The sequence below is a fragment of the Myotis myotis genome, unplaced genomic scaffold (genome assembly GCF_014108235.1).
Source record: "Myotis myotis isolate mMyoMyo1 unplaced genomic scaffold, mMyoMyo1.p scaffold_m19_p_7, whole genome shotgun sequence".
Lineage (NCBI taxonomy): Eukaryota > Metazoa > Chordata > Mammalia > Chiroptera > Vespertilionidae > Myotis > Myotis myotis.
Window position 1 is genome coordinate 84,614,396 of NW_023416379.1, and position 19,335 is coordinate 84,633,730.

A 19,335-nucleotide genomic window follows, 5' to 3' on the forward strand; every position below is an offset into this window, starting at 1 on the left:
TTAGATATACTGACTTCTAGTGTCTGAAAACAAAAGGTAACTCTCATCCTTCAATTATAAAAGCTGTTTTTTTACAACAGAATAGTCACTGCTTTTGTTTGGTGTTTTTAAATTTAAGTGAACTATTGTCATTATCTGTCTTTCCCAACCCACCCAACCCACCTTTTCCATCCAGTTTATTTAGCTGAATGAGAGGCTAGCAAGTAAGATATAACCCTTACCAAACATCAGGCAGGGACTTAGCGCCACTAAGAGAAGCAGAAATCAGAACCACTTGTTCAGGCTGAGGACCATCTTCCTCTTTGAGGTCCAATCCCTACATTATGAGCCTTTCCCCTACTCAGGTGCCTAGGAAATTAGGTCCTTCTTGTACAATTTAAAATATGATCCTAGTACCAATTAGGTCAAGGCTGGGGCCAGATCATCTGTGCCAAGAACACATGTAAAAAGTTTAATGTGTCCACTACTTTGTGACTTAAAAGGGGATACCACAGGTGTATGATGGGTTTTGCTACATTTTGGGGTAGCAAATATACAAAATTTCAACTGTAATATGAGGAAACTCAACTATTGTGAGCCAGTCTAGAAGTTAGCCATTATTTATCATTCATTTCTTTGGGAAAGAAAGTTCTAACCAACTTTTAAACTTTTGGAGCACAATCCACTTATAAGCTTGAGTCCATCTTTACCTAAAAGCAGATTTATTTTATGCTTCACAAAGCAGTCTCAAACACATTAACTCACTTGGGCCTCATATCTCCACCAGATGGAGCCAAGTATTATCATCCCCAAATGGGATAAAACAGGGCAGAATAGAGGATAGAAAAATGCCTTGCCTAAGTTCATAGAAACCAAGTGACAGTTAAGTCTTAAATCTAAATTCCCATCTCGCCCTAGCTGGTTTGACTCAGTGGATAGGGTGTCAGACTGCAGACTGAGGGTCCCGGGTACGATTCCGGTCAAGGGCACATGTCTGGATTTCGGGCTTGATCCCCAATAGGGGGCATGCAGGAGGCAGCCAGTCAATGATTCTCTCTCATTATTGATGTTTCTATCTCTCTCTCCCTCTCCCTTCCTGAAATCAATAAAAATATAATTAAAAAAATAAATTACCATCTCCCACTTCATCCTTTCTGTTACATCACAACACCTTCTTTCTTTGGTAAGGGTCAAAGAACTGACATTTTCCTCAAATAATTAAAGTTGTTTTCTGTTTTCCATTCACTAACTGATACATACCATCTGGCTTTGCATTGCTTTGCTGATTTTCTATGCAGCAGTGAGGCAATCCTAGACCACTGGTTTTTCCCATATTTCATTACCGCTGCTTTAAGAATTTCATCCTAAAAAAAATTGTCAAAGAAAAACAGTATAATCAATCACAAAATTCCAAGTGAGAAAAGACAAAATTTAAATGAGCTCTAACAGGGTTTCTGGAAAGAAAAAGAAAGACACACACATACCTCCTAGATCAGTGAATTTCAACCGGTGTGCCACAAGAACTTTTAAAACATGCAGTACCTGACTATTTAGTCAGGGGGACTGACCTCTTTTCCCCTTAGATTGCCAAATAAAAAAATGACAACAGCCAGCATAACAATAGCTGTCTGGGGTAAATGAATCAAAATTATACTTTTTCTGTGTGTGTCAAATTGGCAAAAAATAATATAATTTTTGGTGTGCTTCAGAATCTTAGTAGTACCATGAGATGAAAATTGAAAATCACTGTCCTAGATTTTTTTAAAAAGGTACAAAGTCCTCATTTACTATCATAATAAACAGAAAGCCAGAATCAGCCAAATGCAAGAAATTAAGAAGACACCTCTTAGAAGGGCTGTCTACCCTCCCTTACACAGAACCCCACCCCACCCCATAATACACTGGGATGGAAACAGCCCAAACTGAGAAACCCTACTTTTGAAAGAGACTAACAAAAAACTATTCTCTAATATGTTATTCTCCTCAAAAGAGTACAGTTCATTCACACATTTATTCCATCAAAAGACATTTCCTGAACACCTACCTACACCAGATCTTGTGTGCATAGCGAAAGAGAATCCAACAGGACACGCCCAGCCCTAAGTCAAGATTCTCCATTATCCAATCCAGGCTTCCTGCCTCCAGTTTATGAATAGCATTTTTTCTCCAGTCCCATAACCCCCACTCTGACCCTAGAATACATATCCAGGTGTAACTTGAGAATTATTTCTCTCCCACCCCACCAGTTGGCTCTCCCTCCAGCCTCCAGATATTATTTCACCAGGGTACCCATTCTGATATGGAATTCACCAATCTCAAGGGAGCCCAGCAAGATAAGCCATAGACACCAAAGATAATAAAAGCCATAGATTAATGCACTTGGGCATTTTGCTTTTAGGGTTTTTTCCACTTGAGCTATACACCTAACACATGAGCTGCTCCACCCCACCGCACCTTCCCATCATCCGACTTCAAAGTTCAGGCCACTGCAGCAGAATCCTGCTGCTACGTGATTCTGTACATCTGTCTGTCCGCCAGAAGTCATCTCTTCTCCGATTTAAACAGCCAGGTGCCCTCTGAGCAAGCTGTGAGGCAAAGTTGTCTGGTGGCTGACTTTACTTGTAACTTTGTGGCTGCTATACTTAAACACTCCTTCAACTTTTAGTATATACAGGCATGAGCAAAAATAGGTTTACAAAGTGGTAATACAAGTAAGTAGTACAATAATTAATACATAACAATACAAGAGTAAACTGTTTTGTGTACTCACAACTGTAAACCTACTTTTGCCCACCCCTGTTTAGCAGTTTTCTACCTACTAGATGCATTCCACATTTTACTAAGCAACCTACTATCATGTTGGTTCCTGTCCTAGGTTGTAGGGAGACCAAGATCCGGTCCTCTTGCAATGCTGTCTGCTGGGGGAAAGCAATAGCAACCAGCACTTACTGAAAGAATACTAATGATTATCATTAGAAAAATGAGAAAACTGAGTTTCTGAGAGGTTAAGAAGCTTGCCCAGGATCACAGAGCAGGATGTGATGCCTGGAAAAGGCCAAAGCAAGCTATAACAAACGGGTGAAAGAGGGGCGATGAGAACTCTCGGGGTAGAACTAATTTTTTTACAGAAAAGTGGGCAAAAATTCCAAGAAGAGTTTCTAAACTGGATCTTGAAGGATGGTCGGAAAGAGGCCGAGCAGGAGGAGGATTATTTAAAGAAAGTACAAGATGTATAAATACACAGCTCGTGAAAAGATACAATGTGCTCCAGAAACGGGCAAATCTCGTGCACTCTGAACACGAGCTGCACTGACATCTTTCTCTTTTCCTCTCCCTCTACGGCAGTGGTTCTCAACCTTCTGGCCCTTTAAATACAGTTCCTCATGTTGTGACCCAACCATAAAACTGTTTTCGTTGCTACTTCATCACTGTAATGTTGCTACTGTTATGAATCGTCATGTAAATATCTGATATGCAGGATGGTCTTAGGCGACCCCTGTGAAAGGGTCGTTCGACCGCCAAAGGGGTCGCGACCCACAGGTTGAGAACCGCTGCTCTACGGGCTCACCACTGGCATGATCCACTACATTTCTGGAAGCAACGAAACTACTGTCATCAGTTTGCCCCATCTGCCTTCTTTCCAGGCGGAGGGACGACAGGACGAGACACGCATGGGGTCTGTCGGGAGGACTGGCAAAATTACGCCTGGATAACAGATAACAAGAGGGACAAACGGGCTCTTCAAACCCGGCACTCGAGCCGCTTCCCCTCTGCACGGAAGTCAAAACAGAAACAAAGTTGTGGCCACGGCACTTCATGTTTGAGCATCGAAGAAGGGCACGGTGCCCAGGCTGAGGGGCAAGGGTGCCCCCCAAGAAGACCAACTCTCGCTGAGGTCCTACCGCCCCCTCCAGACTGAGTTCCGTGGTGGGGGGCCGGGGGGGTGCATCCTCTACTCAACGGATGCTCACTAGGGGCCTAGCAAGTGCCTGGCAGGTACCCAGGTGGCTAAGTCACAGTCCCTGTCCTGGAAGTGCTCAGACAACACAGGGTCGGGGACCGGGAAAGGCGCGGAGGGTCCGCCCGGCGCCGCCCCCAACCCAGACCCCCTGCAAGGTCTCCGCGCCTCCGCGACCTCCACGCGCCTGCGCACAAGCTGCCGGCGGGGGCGAAGGGCAGCGGACGGCGGGAAAGGGGGACTCACCTCGGTATTCCTCCACACGCCCCCTTTAATCATAATTCGAGGCATCTTGGCGGCCGGGTGTCTCGGCAAGCGGCCGAGGGGAGCTTCCGAGAGGTAGCAACGGCGCCGCGACCACGAGACGCCAAGCCTCCACTTTCTCCAGGCGCGACCTTCTGCTAGCTGAAGAGCTGCGCAGGCGCAAGGCGGTGGGCGGGGCAGCCAGCAGCAAGTATCGCGAGAACTCGTGTGGCGGAAAGGAAAGTCGGAGCGTGGTGCAGGCGGCAGTCCGGGAGGACGGCAGGAAACCGGGAGGCCGCTCCGACTTCAGCGCGGGATGCCGCGCGCACACTCGAAACTGATTGGCGGACAACACGGAGGTGGCGAAAGGTCAGCCGTGGCTCTCGGAAAGGAACGTAGGGGTGGACAGGTCCTGACGTCACCTAGTGGCAGAGAGTGGGAACCTCACGCGCGTGGAGTTTCAGCCCAGTCGGTTTAAAAAGAGCTTTGTTAATGATCCATTTAGCTGCTAAATTTTAGCATTTGCTTAGGCGTTTAACTAATAGGAATGTATGCACAGAAGACCCAGGAAAAGGCAGTCGCTTATTGAAGCCTAAATGTCCTAACCTGTAGAGATAGTACTACCAACCTCATAGGGTTGTCCTAAGGATTACATCTCATAAACCAAGCACAGTCTCTGATACATAATAACTGCTTTAAAAAAAAAAAAAAGTGGCAGCTGTAGCCCAGCCGGTGCAGCTCAGTGGTTGAAGTCCACCCCTGAACCTAGAGGTCTCGGTTCAATTCCCAGTCAGGGCACATGCCTGGTTTGCGGCTGAATTCCCAGTAGGGAGCGTGCAGGAGGCAATCAATCGATAATTCTCTCTCTCTCTCTCCCCCTCTCCCTCCCTCTCCCTCTCCCTTTCTCTCTCTAAAGTCAATTAAAAAAAATTTTTTTTAAAGAAAGGTGTTTTGTGTTTTTTTAATGGCAACCTTCAGTGATCCGTGGTTGTGCCAGAAACGCCCTGTAGGATGTGTGACCTTTACCTCTTGTCCACTCCCTCCCCAACACCACTGGGTTGCTATGTGTCTCTCTCACACACACATACTGGCCATGTGATTGATCTGATCAAAACTGAGCCAGTTAAGTCTCCTCCCCGGAATTTTGACACCGGAACCTGGAAGAGGCCAGTCGCTCTGCTGGCCTATGAATCTCTACTGTGTGACACCCAGGAGCTGTCTGCCGCAATCTTTTGGACTATGTCGGCTAGGAAGGGAAGATAGCAGGAGCCAGATGCATTGAGAGAAGCAGAAAGGGGAATACAGAGAGACAGGCAGGTCCTGGCTGTGTGGGAGTCCCTGGATGCATGCCTGTTCTTGAGTTCAATGATTACTTCCCCTTTTGGCTTTAGCCAGTTGGAGTTGGGTTTCTATTATTCGTAAGCAAGATTCCCAACAAACCCAGTCCTCTCTCAAGAGCCATTTCAGATCTAACATCCAAGAGTCCGTGATGATGGCTTCTCCGTCCTACTCAGGACCATATGTCACCTTTGTATCAACTGGAAAAGGTGCCCCTTCTTCAAGGCAATTTATTGACACCTACTGGAAAATTGTCACAAAATAATTGTTTTGAGAACAGGACACTCTTATTACAAGAAAATTGGATCTACCATGTCTACAATGTGAATTGTGTCCCCTCGAGGCATGCATTGTACACCCACTTTCTCATTCACCCAAATACGTTCCTCAGAACACTGGGATACTCCATTAAAAATAAACAAGTCTTCCCCTAGCCCAGTGGTCGGCAAGCTGCAGCCCCTTGAGTGTGGCTCTTCCACAAAATACCACGTGGGCACGCACGTACAGTGCGATTGAAACTTCGTGGCCACACTCAAGGGGCCAAAGAGCCGCATGTGGCTCACGAGCCGCAGTTTGCCGACCACTGCCCTAGCCGGTTTGAATCAGTGGTCGGCCTGCGGACCAAAGGGTCTGGGGTTCGATTCCGGTTAAGGGCACATCGTACCTCGGTTGCAGGCTTCTTCAGCCCAGCTCGGGGCATGTGCAGGAGGCAACCAATCAATGTTTCTCTCACATCGATATTTCACTCTGTCTTTCCCTCTCTTTAAAAATCAATAGAAAAATATCCACGGTGAAGATTTAAAAATTTTTTTAATTAAATGAGAAAAGACGTGGACACACGGGGAGAACAGTATGTGAAGAAGGAGGCATGGGTTGGAGATGGGTCTACAAGCCAAAGGAATGCCAAAGATTGCCAGCCACACCAGAAGCTAAGAGTGAGGCATGGAATGCATTCCAAGAAGGAACCAACCTTGCTGACACCTTGATCTCAGCCTTCCAGCCTCCAAGGCTATGCGAGAATGAATGTATCCTGCCTTCAGCCACCCAGTTTGCGGTACTTTATTATAGCAGCCCTGGGAAATGAATACACTCCCTTCACAATATAACATTTCCAAGCTCATTTGACCCTGGAAGCCATTTTTCTTAGATCTGTTGATATGCAGGAAACACAGTTTGGGAAGCTCTGGCCCAGAGAAAGGAGGTTGGAGGTCCATCAGTTTACAAGGTGTAAGGAGAGATGTAAGCGGGAGGGTTTTGTAGGCTGCATTACCCCCCACTTTCCCACCCCTCATCCCTTTCTGGGGAGCTGGTTCTGACTGAGCTAACTACGCTTAGCTGAGAAAACAACAAAATTTAGTCTCCCTTTCATCCAGTTTTTGCCATCAAGAAACTGTCCAAGAAAGGGCTAAAATTAGAGTCAAAAGCCTGTGACGACAAGGCATGGCTAGGGACTGGGGTCAGCCACCCCTATAATCTTAACCTCCGTGCCCCTCCCCCACCAATAAGCAGATGGAATTTAAGTAGCAACATTATGCTGCTTTGCAAATTGAATTTCAAAACACGTCTTCTAGCCCCCACCCCATCTACCAGATTTCCTCCCCTCAACCCCTCCCTCCCACTTAGAAATTCCTCAGCTAGTATTGGGAGAAATTAATGTGAAATGGAATTTCATGCCCCCTAAATGCTGGTAATTTGTATCATATTACTAACCGTGGTTAGTCATGTTAATTGGCTTGCAGTTCACCTACTGAGATTTCCTTGTGGTGGGTCCAGTTATAGTTTGTAATTTTTTTCTCAGAAACTTATCTTCATGGGTATTATTTATTTTTTTAAATACATTTTTATTGAATTCGGAGAGGAAAGAGAGGGAGAGAGAAATAGAAACATCAATGATGAGAGAGAATCATTGATTGGCTGCCTGCTGCACGCCCCCTACTGGGGTTCAAGCCCCCAACCCAGGCATGTGCCCCTGACGGGAATAGAACCTGGGACCCTTCAGTCCACAGGCCAACACCCTATCCACTGAGCCAAACCAGCTAGGGCTCATGGGTATTATTTCTAAGGAGTCAACTGAGCCCAGCGTGTGTGTAGGAAAAGGAGGGAATGTCCCCAAAGAGAATTTGCTTTTTCTCAGAATATGCTTTTCCCCCAGAAGTTCAAGAGTCTTTTTGAACTCATTTCTCAGTTTGGGATTGATAGTCCAGTCAGGTAATTTACATGTAGACCCTGCATCCACATGGTACAGGCTTGGGATTTCATTTCTCACAAGAGACCTTTTTCACATGCATGTAACAGACCCCAGACTGAGATGCCCAATGACATCCTGGACAGTTCACCTGTGTGTGTCACAGTTTCCCCGGTTTCAACTTCCCAAAATTGAGCTCCCCACAGAAAACCTGTATTTCCCCACAGCACTTCTTATTCCAGTGAATAGCACAGGCTGCAGGTTGTGTAAGTGGTTCACTGCACCGGGGACAAATGGAGTTGAAGTCTTGCACACTGCTCACCAAGAGGTACATCCACAGGACTGTCCACAAAGAGGGCATCCTTCTCTAGGTTATAAAGATACCACATGCGCTAGACTCCACGTGTTGCCTTGGCAATAGCACTATCCACCTTGGCCACTTCTCCTTCTCCCATACCTTCCCCCACCCGTATCTAAGCCATCTCCGAGTTTAGCCACTTTTACCTCCTCGTTAGCCATCAAATCCCTCTTGTTTGTGCCACCTTGGCTGTAAGTTGCTAGATTTAGCAAATAAAAACGTAGAACTCCCAGTTAAACTTAAACTTCAGATAAACAAGTAATTTTTAGTGCAATTATGCCTCATGCATCCATTGTCCTCCTTTCCTAAGAGAACCCCAATTTTTACTGCCGCCCACACTGCACGCAACCAGAAGAACACATTTCTAGCCAGATGATCATACCCATGCTCACACCACCACCACTGGAAGCTGCCCCCGCACCCTCTCTATATTTTGTGGAGGTGTATACATTTCCTCAGAAAACAAGTCATTGGGTATAGGGTTTCTTATTTGATATTAGGCTGAGTCCCTCCATGCACAGGAAATGTTTACTTGTATGTATTTTGTACCAACTCCAGGTGTTGGCTCCTCAAGTTAGTGACTACCCCTCCCCCAGGGTGAAGTCAGGCTATAACCCCTCCTGGAGTTTCCCAACATGGAAAGGACACCAGGCATCTCAAAGAGGCTCCCACATCCTTTCCCAGAGCCCACTGGGAACTTGGCGAGTATCCCCCTTAAAGGTGCACCACCCATGCCTGGCACATTGTCAAGGTATCACGCGCCCCTGATTGTCCAGCCAGGAAGGAACGCCTCTCTAAGCCACTGCCAGGATCTTGAAGTATCCAACGCTAAAATACTTCAACGACCCAAATCGTGCAAACAAGGCGTTTACCTACCTGCTTTTTTAAATTGATTTTGAGAGAGAGAAAGAGAGAGATTTGTTGTTCCACTTATTTATGCATTCACTGATTGTTTCTTGCATGTGCCCTAACTGGGGATCGAACCCCCAACCTTGGTGTACCGGGACAATGCTCTAACTGAGCTACCTAGCCAAACACCTAAGAGCAGACGGAAACAGTCTAACTAAACTGAATACCTGAAACTAGAACTATTGACAATGGACTCATGCAGAATATCCCTAAGTCAGTTGTGGGATTTAAAAAGTTTAATACCCTAATTACTTAATATTTTGAAAATGTAGTTGGCAGAGACTATAGAATCAGTCTTGGAATTGTCTTCTTTTAGCTTATTTGGACTTTGGTGCCACTAGCTGTATAACAATTTTCCCTCTGATCCACAGAGGCCATTTTTTCATTTTTCTCAGGATCTGAAAGTAGAATGCTTTATGTGCATTCTAAGTCAGTATTCTAATGAATTTACTTGTCAATGTCCTATAAAGGTTGTTTTTATTAAACCTCCAAACTTCAGTTAAATAAAGTAAAAATGAACACACACACACACACACACACACACACACACACACACATTATTATTTACCAAAGAACCTAAAGTGAGATGAAGGGGATATTCATCCATGAAGTTCAACCTCTTTGTGCCGAGATAGAAGAAAGGGCTGGGCCCTGGCCAGTGTGGCTGAGTTGGTTGGAGTGTCATCCCACGTACCAAAAGGTCATGGGTTTGATTCCTGGTCAGGGCACATATCCAGGTTGCCAATTCAATCCCCAATTGGGTTGCATATGGGAGGCAACTGATGTTTCTCTCTCACATCTCTCAAATCAATAAAGAAGTATCTTTGGGTAAGGATTTTTAAAAAGGAGGAGAAAGGGCTGGAACAGCTATAACATATTTTTCCCATTTGGCCTTTGTCTGTGCCTTAGTGTAAGAAATAAGGCGAGCCCCCATCCAGGGGTCCTGGTAGAACACAAAGCATACTCAGGAGCCAGGCAGCAAGGCCAACACCTTCACTCCTGCAGGAGGGTGAACAGCACGTGGTCTGGGAGCACCCGCACCCGGAGCAGGTGGTCTGCTCAGTTTTTTAATCCTGATGCACGTGACCTGTTCCTCACTCTTGATTGCAGCTCAGGCGCACAGTCTTTCACAATTGCTAATTTGAAGGGAGGGGTTGGCCTTTGCCGTTTCAAGATGGTGGCCCCCAACGGAGCTGCAACTCATGCAGCCAAATTGGCAGCTGTCTAAACTGTTCTTTGGCAGAAAAGATGACTTATTTATTCTTGCAACTCCCCCTTTTTCTTTATTTAAACTGTTTTCTTCAAATTCGACTAATATTCATTGACTTTCATGCTCTACAGTGTCTAGGGAGAAGACTAAGTTGCTGTTTGGTCAATGCAGTTTCAATTAACCTTTGGATAATACATGGGATGATGTACTATCCCATCGCTGTAACTCCTAATCACAGGGGTGAACGTGGATACCATTGCTCCCTTCCACTTTCCAAATCATTGCTCTAGTGCAGTGGTTGGCAAACTGCAGCTCGCGAGCCACATGTGGCTCTTTGGCCCCTTCTGTGTGGCTCTTCCACAAAATACCGACTTCTGCTCGTGGGCCACGAAGTTTCAATCGCACTGTACGTGCGCGCCCGCACGTGGTATTTTGTGGAAGAGCCACACTCAAGGGGCCAAAGAGCCCCATGTGGCTCTCGAGCCACAGTTTGCCGACCACGGCTCTAGTGAATCAGAGAAAGGATCCTCAATCCCAAGCTCCAGCTCTCTTGTCAGCTAAAGCTGCTATTGCCTGTGGGGCCTCAGTGATAGTCCATCTGCTGTGTTGTCAAGATGAATGTATAACACTGACCCCCAACATTACACATATTCCTTCGTTTTCTGTCAGAATCAGATCCAAGGCCAACCTATTCTCCCAGGTCATCCTGCTGGTGGCATCTAGCTGTCCAGCTATGCCTTTAACTGTGTCTCAAGTATACTTAACAAGCCTATGCTAGAGGCCCGATGCACAAAATTCATGCAAGAGTAGGCCTTCCTTCCCCCAGCTGCCAGCACCGGCTTCCCTCTGGCACCCAGGATCCGACCTTCCCTCGCAGCCCCAGCTTTGTCTGGAAGGTCGTCCAGAAGGACATCTGGAAAGATGTCTGGTCTAATTAGCATATTATGCTTTTATTATTATAGATAATAAAACCCTAACATGCTAAGTGTCCGGTCATGCATTCAACCAATCAAAGCATAATGTGCTAATGATATGCTAAGGCCACTCAACCACTTGCTACTACATGCATTGACCACCAGGGGGCAGAACTCTGACCGGTAGGTTAGCTTGCTGCTGGGGTCTGGCTGATTGGGACTGAGTGAGATGGGCGGGACACACCCTGGAGCCCTCCTGCAGTCCCTCCCTGGCTGGCCAACCTCCCCCATCCCTCCACAGCCCAAATCTTGCACCAGTGGGGGCCCTCGGCCTGGCCTGCACCCTCTCCCAATCTGGGACCCCTCGGGGGATGTTGGAGAGCCGGTTTCGGCCCAATCCCACAGGCCAGGCCGAGGGACCCCACTGGTGCACGAATTTGTGCACCGGGCCTCTAGTAGTAAGTATAATTAATCCAATCACATTCTTATTTACAGTGGCCACCAGAACAGGACAGATTCAAATCCTGCAGTGATCTGATTTCTAGCCTTAAACTCCTTTGGCACTCCTCCTGGAAACTCAATGGAATCTGTGTATATATGGGGATCAAAGGACCCTCCTGGACTCTCTCTCCTCTTCCTAGTCTATCTGTCCATTGAAAAAGGTTTACGATATATCAAAGTGAAAGGGATAGCCAATTGTATCAGAGCGCAAGTTCCACTCCATTGGCTGCGCAAGGCCACAAGTAAGGGTCCCCCATAACACCACCAGACATCAGCATGGGGTATCAATAGTGCAGCATGATTGGCTTCTGAGGATACTTGGCTATTTGTGCATCAGTATAAATTTCTCATAAACTCCGAATACTGTTCCCCCCACACACCCCCACACCCTTGAGAGGCAGGAGTTATAATTTACATCAGAGGATGAGGGCCGAATCGTTTTGGGGGTCCTTGCTCTTTACCTCTGTTGAATGGGAACAACAGGGCAAGAGTCTTACAGGAAGCATTTCCCCAGGCAGTTTCCTCCTGGTACAAGGCAAGCACATATTCCATCCCATTACTGTCTGAGGTCCCTCCAAATGGAAATGGGACCACTTGGGCCTCTAGCCTTCCTGCCCCACAAGCATAACAGTCACTTTTATTTAGGGCACATACAGAATATTTAATCCATTCCACCCAGGCATTCATTCCCTTATATCCTACTTCTATTTGCATGGCGATGGCAGTGGTCAGCAAACTGCGGCTTGCAAGCCACATGCGGCTCTTTGGCCCCTTGAGTGTGGCTCTTCCACAAAATACCGACTTCTGTGCGTGGGCCACAAAGTTTCAATCGCACTGTATGTGTGCGCCTGCACGTGGTATTTTGTGGAAGAGCCACACTCAAGGGGCCAAAGAGCCGCACATGGCTCGTGAGCCGCAGTTTGCCGACCACTGGTCTAGGGGATCTTGTCCTGTGACATCTATTCCTAAGTCTAGTCCTAGCCAATCTTTTGACCTAAGAGCTGAAATATTCAAGTCATTCAAGTTATCTATAACCATTAATTTAACTGGGTAAGCACGATTTAGATTGTACACCTTTCTCCAGCCCACATTATAAGCCCCTGCAATTTGCCAGATCCCTAAAGCAAATAGAACTCAGTACATGATGGTTATTAAGACAGCTCACAGTTTTTAGAATCAATTTCAAGGGGATATGTCCTGGTATGGCCATTCAAGTTGAGTTGTGTTCGCCCTTAACCCATGTGTGATGGGTCCAACCTCACTCTACAGTCCAAACAGCAGTCTCTATGGTAAGCAAGACAGGTAGGGTCCTTTCCAGGAAAGTTCCAACTTGCTTCCCTTCCAAGTCTTGATTAGAACAAATATAGTCTTCTGGTCGATGGTGATGAACCGGAAACTCAAGAAGAGGGCTTTGGGTCAGGAGGCCTTCAAACCTGAGAGAGATTAAAGTAGAAGAGATACCTAGTACAGTTCTTAAGAAATTTGGTCCTTAGTTTTCACTGTAGGAAGATGATGAGTCATTCCGGAGCCCACGGGAATCAACTATAGTCAACTCTAGGTAAAAAAACAAACAAACAAAAAAACAAAAAAAAACTTTGATTAAAATTTAAACCCTAGGAAGATTGTCAAACCCATTCTACCAAAAGATTATACAGCATTCAAAGTGACAGAGGGTATTAACCACAAACATAAGCTAGTAAAACTCCAGTTCCCCCAATTAAGCTTACTTTTTAAAAATATCTGATTAATATAACATATAATAATATATAGAACTTTTGCTTCAGAAAAGGACTAACCAAAATAAGGTTTATAACTTCATTTTTCTAACTTCATTTGTGTTTGGATGCAGTCAGCAAATGACACTACTTGGATTCTGCTATCAGTCTCCCTGAGTACATTGATATAAGCTATTTACTCTCTGTTTAGGGAGGCAAAATGCAAATCATTTACTCTTAAGTGTCCTTGGTTTAGGGAAGATAGGATTTACTAGATGGCTCCAAATTGCTGTTTAACTATTTCAATTTCCCCATTCTACTTATCCCTGCTTACTGGCCTGTATTATTTATTCAATTTCTTTTCAACATTTTTTTTACACACATTAAATAACCAGCTTTAGAAACCACTTTCTTTCTCCTTCAAAATGTATTTTCATGCCTCATGCTTTCTCTATTATACCAAAACCATAACTTTAGAGTTCTTAACCCTTAGAAACTTAATTTTTAGGTGGCATGTAAGTAATTAATATTCCTCAGATTAGCAATACATTCACATTTTAAGAGCTATCCTATATAATAAAGCTCTAATATGCTAATTAGACCAAACAACAGAATGACTGTCTAGTCAACCTTCCAGATGACCGTCTGGATGACCTTCTGGACAAAGCCGGGGATACGAGGGCCAGCCGAGGCAGCCAGGGCTGCGAGGGCCGGCCAGGGCTTCGAGGGACGAGCTCCTTACACAAATTTCATGCATCGCGCCTCTAGTCCTACATAATAAAAGCCTAATATGCAAATTGACCAAATGGCAGAACAACAGGTCACTATGATGCACACTGACCACCAGGGGTCAAACACTCAATGCAGGAGCTTCCCCCAGCCCTCAGGCCTCAGGCCAGCCAGGGCGGGTGCCAGTGGGGGCCCCCCAGATTGCTCCGCCGGTCACCCCGCACAGGGAGGCGACCAGCAGTGGCAGCAGGGGGTGGGGCTGGTGAGCAGGCAGCACCAGGCCAGCCAAGGCGGGTGCCCCCAATCTCCCAGCCGGTCACCCCACAGATCGGTCCTAATTGCCAGCCAGGCCTAGGGATCCTACCCGTGCACAAATTATGTGCACCGGGCCTCTAGTTTCAAATAAAATACAAGATTTATTCATTAATAGATTCAAATCCATCCTCTATGTTTTCCCTAAGAGGCAAATTCAGACTAACTAATGTTTCAGTATCCTGTTATTTCAAAATATTTAGATGTTTATCATTTAACCCAGCAATGCTACATAGCCTTAAGTTATCAAAGACTTCGGAAAATTATGTATATACCTATGAGGCTGGAGGAAAGGGCAGGGGGAGAAGGGAGCAGGGCCCGCAGCCAGTTCCCACAGCTGCCTGGATTCAAAACTGCCACATTTTTCCTTAGAGATAACATGCTAAGGTTTGGGTGATGAGTTCAGCTTCTGATAGTAGCCAGACTGTTAAGTAAAGAAATGTTCTTTGGGAAGGGGGTGAGAATGTGGCCTTGGGATCTAAAGGCTCAATGAGGGGTCCCTTCCTTTTTCCCGTGACCCATATGTTCCCTTTCCCAGATAGACATACCCGACCTTCAAATCACTCCCCCTTTTTTTCCTGAGAATAGCATTCCCAAGATAGACATTGACTCAGGTCTATGTATACGCTTGTGGGCCCAAAAATGGGTCTAGCAGCTAGACTCTAGCTGGTCAGCTAGGCCACATGGGTCTTCCAGCAGAGGTTTTAACTCTGGTTTGTTTTGTTTTGTTTTTTGTTTTTTTACATGGCTCCAACTCCTTTCACAACCTAGAAAAGCTGGTTCCTGGTGGTGCAGAGGCCTCAGGGCCGGTTGGAGCCTTATCAGGACAGCCCTCCTCCTGAGGGGGAGGCTGGGATTGTAAATCTTGGATGTTCCCTCAGATTGTCCCCTGGTCGCATAGGGAGGGAAAGGCAGGACAAGGGATCTCATTTCTCTGTCTGCCCTTGTTCTCTTTTAGGCTACTCTACTTTTACAGGGAAAAGGATGACTGGCCCTTCCCTCCAACAGAGAGCATAGTCAATCTCTTCTTGAGTGACTGGACTTTTATTATGAACATTATTTATAATTATTACTGAAAAGCTTTATCAGAAGTCCCTCATTTTAGTTACATCTATTTATTATATCTTAACAACTATGAGATTTTAAAGCCAATTATTACCTAAAGCATTTTCTTGACCAATTTTGTAAGAGGGATAACTCAGTGTGAAAGTACTATTTTATTTTTCTCTATAAAAACAGGACTGCCCCTACTTCACTGCTAGAGGGTACTTCTACAGATCTGTTTCTCCCAGTGTTATGGGGAAAAACAGAACATTGATGACTAGTTATGGTTATGGGGAGTATTAATTATACTGTTAACTATGATTGCCCTTTCTGTTCAAAGAAAGGACATACCAACCTGGCTGGGAGTCGTATGCCCCGGGACCTGGGAGTCACCCTTGGAATGCGTTCCATCCTCATTCAAGAACTACCTATTATCATGGAAGCATTAACCTTGTTGCCCAACCCAGCCTGCATAGCTTACTTCCCCATATTAATAAACCAGGAAAGAGCGAACTAAAGTCACTAAAAGATAGAAAGCCAACATTACATTACAGACACACAGACAGAAATCTCACTAGCTAAGAGTTTCTGGTGGCTAACACCCTAAGTGGGAGAGCAGGAAGAGTCCCCAAGATTAAGGATTCTTGGCAGCTGATGGGACATTCTGCAATCTCTGTCACGTGTTCAGCCTAACCATGCATAACTGAGCTTCCCCAAAGCGGGACTTGCCCCATCTTTAAACAAATTAAACAAACAATGAAGAGACATAAAATATCAACAGAAAAATTCTTACACAGGCACGCACAACACACTAAAAGTTTACACCACAGAATCCCCTGCATTAAGAACCACTAAAGCAGAGCAATCTCTTCTGTCCCTGGTTCAGGAACTGCCCCTCCCCAGAATCTCGGTATTCTCCCAATGGACTATTTCAGAGGAATGTATTCCCTAGGCCTAGAATTTCTGTTTCCCATCCTCGGCAGGTCCTTTGTGACTATGTACTCAACCTCCTATGTTGGAGGTTTCTCATACTCCCCGAGATCATCTTCGTCCCCCTCTGGCCACTTCCCTCGCAGGAGAATGGAACCACAGATCAGAACTCCACACTCACTTTATGTCCAACACACATCCCAGTCACATATACCTGACCTCCAAGGATACACAATCACCACAGTAGTACTCAGTCCAATTTCCCACCTTGGCTCATGCATGAAGTTACCTGACTGCCCCAGTTCTTGCTTGGGCCATTCCTGCATTGCTGGCTGACTCTCGATCCCAAGCTCGTAGTCAGCCCAGGGGTAATGGCTGTCCCTCCTCACCAAGGCCACCACAACTTGGCAGCGGAGCACACTTCCTCGGAAGAGGGGTCCAATTTCCCCCATGACGACCAATGGTATCCCGGACAAGCACCCAAATTGTAAGAAATAAGGCGAGTCCCCAAATTCAGAGGTCCTGGTAGAACACAAAGCATACTCAGGAGCCAGGCAGCAAGGCAGATTGTCCCCCAATCACATATGGTGGGAAAGGCAGGACAAGGGATCTCGTTTCTCTGTCTGCCCTTGTTCTCTTTTAGGCTTCTCTACCTTTATTCCTGCAGGAGGGCATGCAGCACGTGGTCTGGGAGCATGCGCGCATTGAGCAGGCGGTCTGCTCGGCTTTTTAATCCTGACACACACAACCTGTCCCTCACTCTTGATTGGAGCTCAGGCTCACTGGCTAATTCAAAGGGAGGGGTTGGCCCCCAGGGGAGCTGCAAGTCACACAGTCCAAAATGGCGGCTGTCTAAACTGTTCTTTGACAGAAAGGATGACTTGTTTATTCTCACACTTAGTCTCCTCAAAACACCCACGGGTGAGCACAAACATGTGGGTGAGGGTGAGTGATGGAGCTCTTCACCTGTCAGCAGTCAGGAGTGCCATGGAGGAAGGCCTGGCCACGGAGAATAAGTGCCCACAGAAATTCACAAATCCAGTAAAAATTTCCCTGATTTCCCAGGGATGGAATGTGGCCCTGCAACTTCAGAAATGTATGCATTTGATAATATCTTTAAATCATATCTACTCCAGCTTAGAGCAGCACCTAGGAATTATATAGACCTCTTGGAAATGTAAAGACGACTACAAATCTTCTGAAAGTGTATTTTGGTTGTTTTTCTTAATCCCTTTCCAGTGTGGGACTCCTGCCTTCCAAGCAGTTTCCTGTTCTACGTGAATAATCCCATCTGGAGTATCCTGCAGAACCTTCGTGTTCATCTACTAGTAGGTTGTGTTCTCCCTTATCCACCCACACAGGAGGCTGCAGTTGACATACTTAAACTTTAAGTAACAGAAGGGCACAAATATTAGTTTTTACAGAAGTTGATGTCTTTGAGAAAAATCTGTTGGCAATCTCTTTTTTTCCTGTTTCTACATTATTTCGTTTTATTTTCTTTCCTGAGTTTTGTTGGGGAGCAGGGTGGGCCTTGTGTCCCGGGGTAAGAGAATCAGCACAGAGATAGGCTGATGTTAACCTGAGGGGGGGTCAGGTGCAGTTGCTGGCAGTAGCCACGTGTTTTATGCTCATTGTCTAAAGGCATGTATGACGAGAGCATGAATGTGCCGTGCTCTAAGCCTGCCTCATCGCTTTGGCTGGGTCTGAATGACACTGTTGGAATGAACCTGGTTATTAAATAACTGGAAAGGAGCAAAAGGAAGGCCAAATTTTATAGGAATGCCATTTGTGCAGCTTTGCCAGACAGCTGCAATATAGATGCATGCCCAGTAAAGTCTGGGTGACCTAGGGAAGGTACTTGCCTGTCCATCACACCTGGGAACAGGTCAGTGGCCAGAGTACACATGGCCACTGCAAGTGCAGGAAGATTAGAGGTATATAAGCACCTAAACTAAGGAATTCCCTCTCTTGTTGCTCTTGCTCTCTTGCTTGCTCAGGCCTGACACCTGGCCTGCAGGACTCTCTCGCACCTGCATTCGCCCACAGCCATGTGGACCCCACATAATGGACTAAGGACTATAATTAGCCTAATGCTACACCGGACCCAGTTCTACCATGGAACAGAAACTCTGGACACTGGCTTCACTCTTAGCTCTTCTGAATCCCCAGCTGCCCATCTTCCAGGATGGTTTAAGGGTAATGGGACTTTGCAAACCTAGAGATGTAATTCCATGCAAATAAAGATTACTCATTCTCCCGTGCAAGTCTCAGAAAATATTCCTTCTCGAGATATCATAAGGACCCAACCCCCAGCACTCAGTGGGGAGAGGGATACCCAGCTTCCACCAAGAACATGAAAACAATGTTTGACAGGAAAAGAAATTGTGTCTCATGTCTTGGGTACTCTGAGTCTCTTCATGGGCCAAATTCTCTCTTTCCACTCTATGGTTTTAGGGAGATCAGATTTGTGCCCTTCATTAGCCAACCAGTGGGGTCTCAGTGGAGAAGGAGATTGGCTATGAAAAATGCTGAGCCATTGGTTTGACTGCTAAGAGTCACAGCCTGGCTGTACAGGGGTGGCTTTTGTATACACCTCCTCCAAATGTTTGCTTCTTGCCTGATTGATGAGAGATCCTAAGACTCATGGCTGGTGCTCACTGAGCTGTCATCCTGCTTGGCTGTGTAGGCAGACAATACGGAAGTGGGGAATGGAGCTACTAGCATTAATTACTTGATGGAGAGCCAGCCTTCATGTTTTTCTGACATGTATTGAGTGGATAATAGAGAAAATCTCAAAAGGAATTAATGACATAAAAATAATTTTACCAAAATTAATGAAAGCTCACATGTCTGCATTTTACCATCACTTTGAGGGCATCCTTAGAAAATTAAATTTAACAGAATAAAACTGAGTATGGACTGTATAGTGGAGGCATTGTATCAATATTAAAATTTTCTGAATTTGATATTTGCATTGTGGTTGTTGGAGAATATCCTTTACCATAGGAGA

At 45.7% G+C, this 19,335-nt stretch overlaps 1 protein-coding gene and 1 long non-coding RNA gene across 7 annotated transcripts in view; one reads left to right on the forward strand and one right to left on the reverse strand.

Annotated features, from left to right (window-relative positions):
- The window catches only part of CDC5L (cell division cycle 5 like), a 48,299-nt gene extending 43,984 nt beyond the window's left edge, over positions 1 to 4,315 (reverse strand). For 4 of the 6 annotated variants that reach the window (XM_036316906.1, XM_036316903.1, XM_036316902.1 and 1 more), the window contains exons 1-2: positions 4,184 to 4,315; positions 1,240 to 1,343 (exon numbers count right to left, since the gene is read on the reverse strand). In XM_036316906.1, coding sequence (XP_036172799.1) covers positions 1,240 to 1,343; positions 4,184 to 4,228 — 149 coding nt within the window. In that variant the 5' untranslated portion in view covers positions 4,229 to 4,315. Of the gene's footprint in view, positions 1 to 1,113; positions 1,344 to 2,023; positions 2,388 to 4,183 lie in introns of those variants that run through there. The other 2 variants (XM_036316904.1, XM_036316905.1) reach the window with 2 other exon arrangements.
- A 10-nt stretch (positions 4,316 to 4,325) lies between these two features.
- Positions 4,326 to 18,568, forward strand: LOC118660020. The gene is made up of 3 exons (XR_004968787.1): positions 4,326 to 4,549; positions 17,565 to 17,653; positions 18,323 to 18,568. It is a non-coding gene; the product is annotated as an uncharacterized LOC118660020 (long non-coding RNA).
- Positions 18,569 to 19,335: the final 767 nt, after the last annotated feature.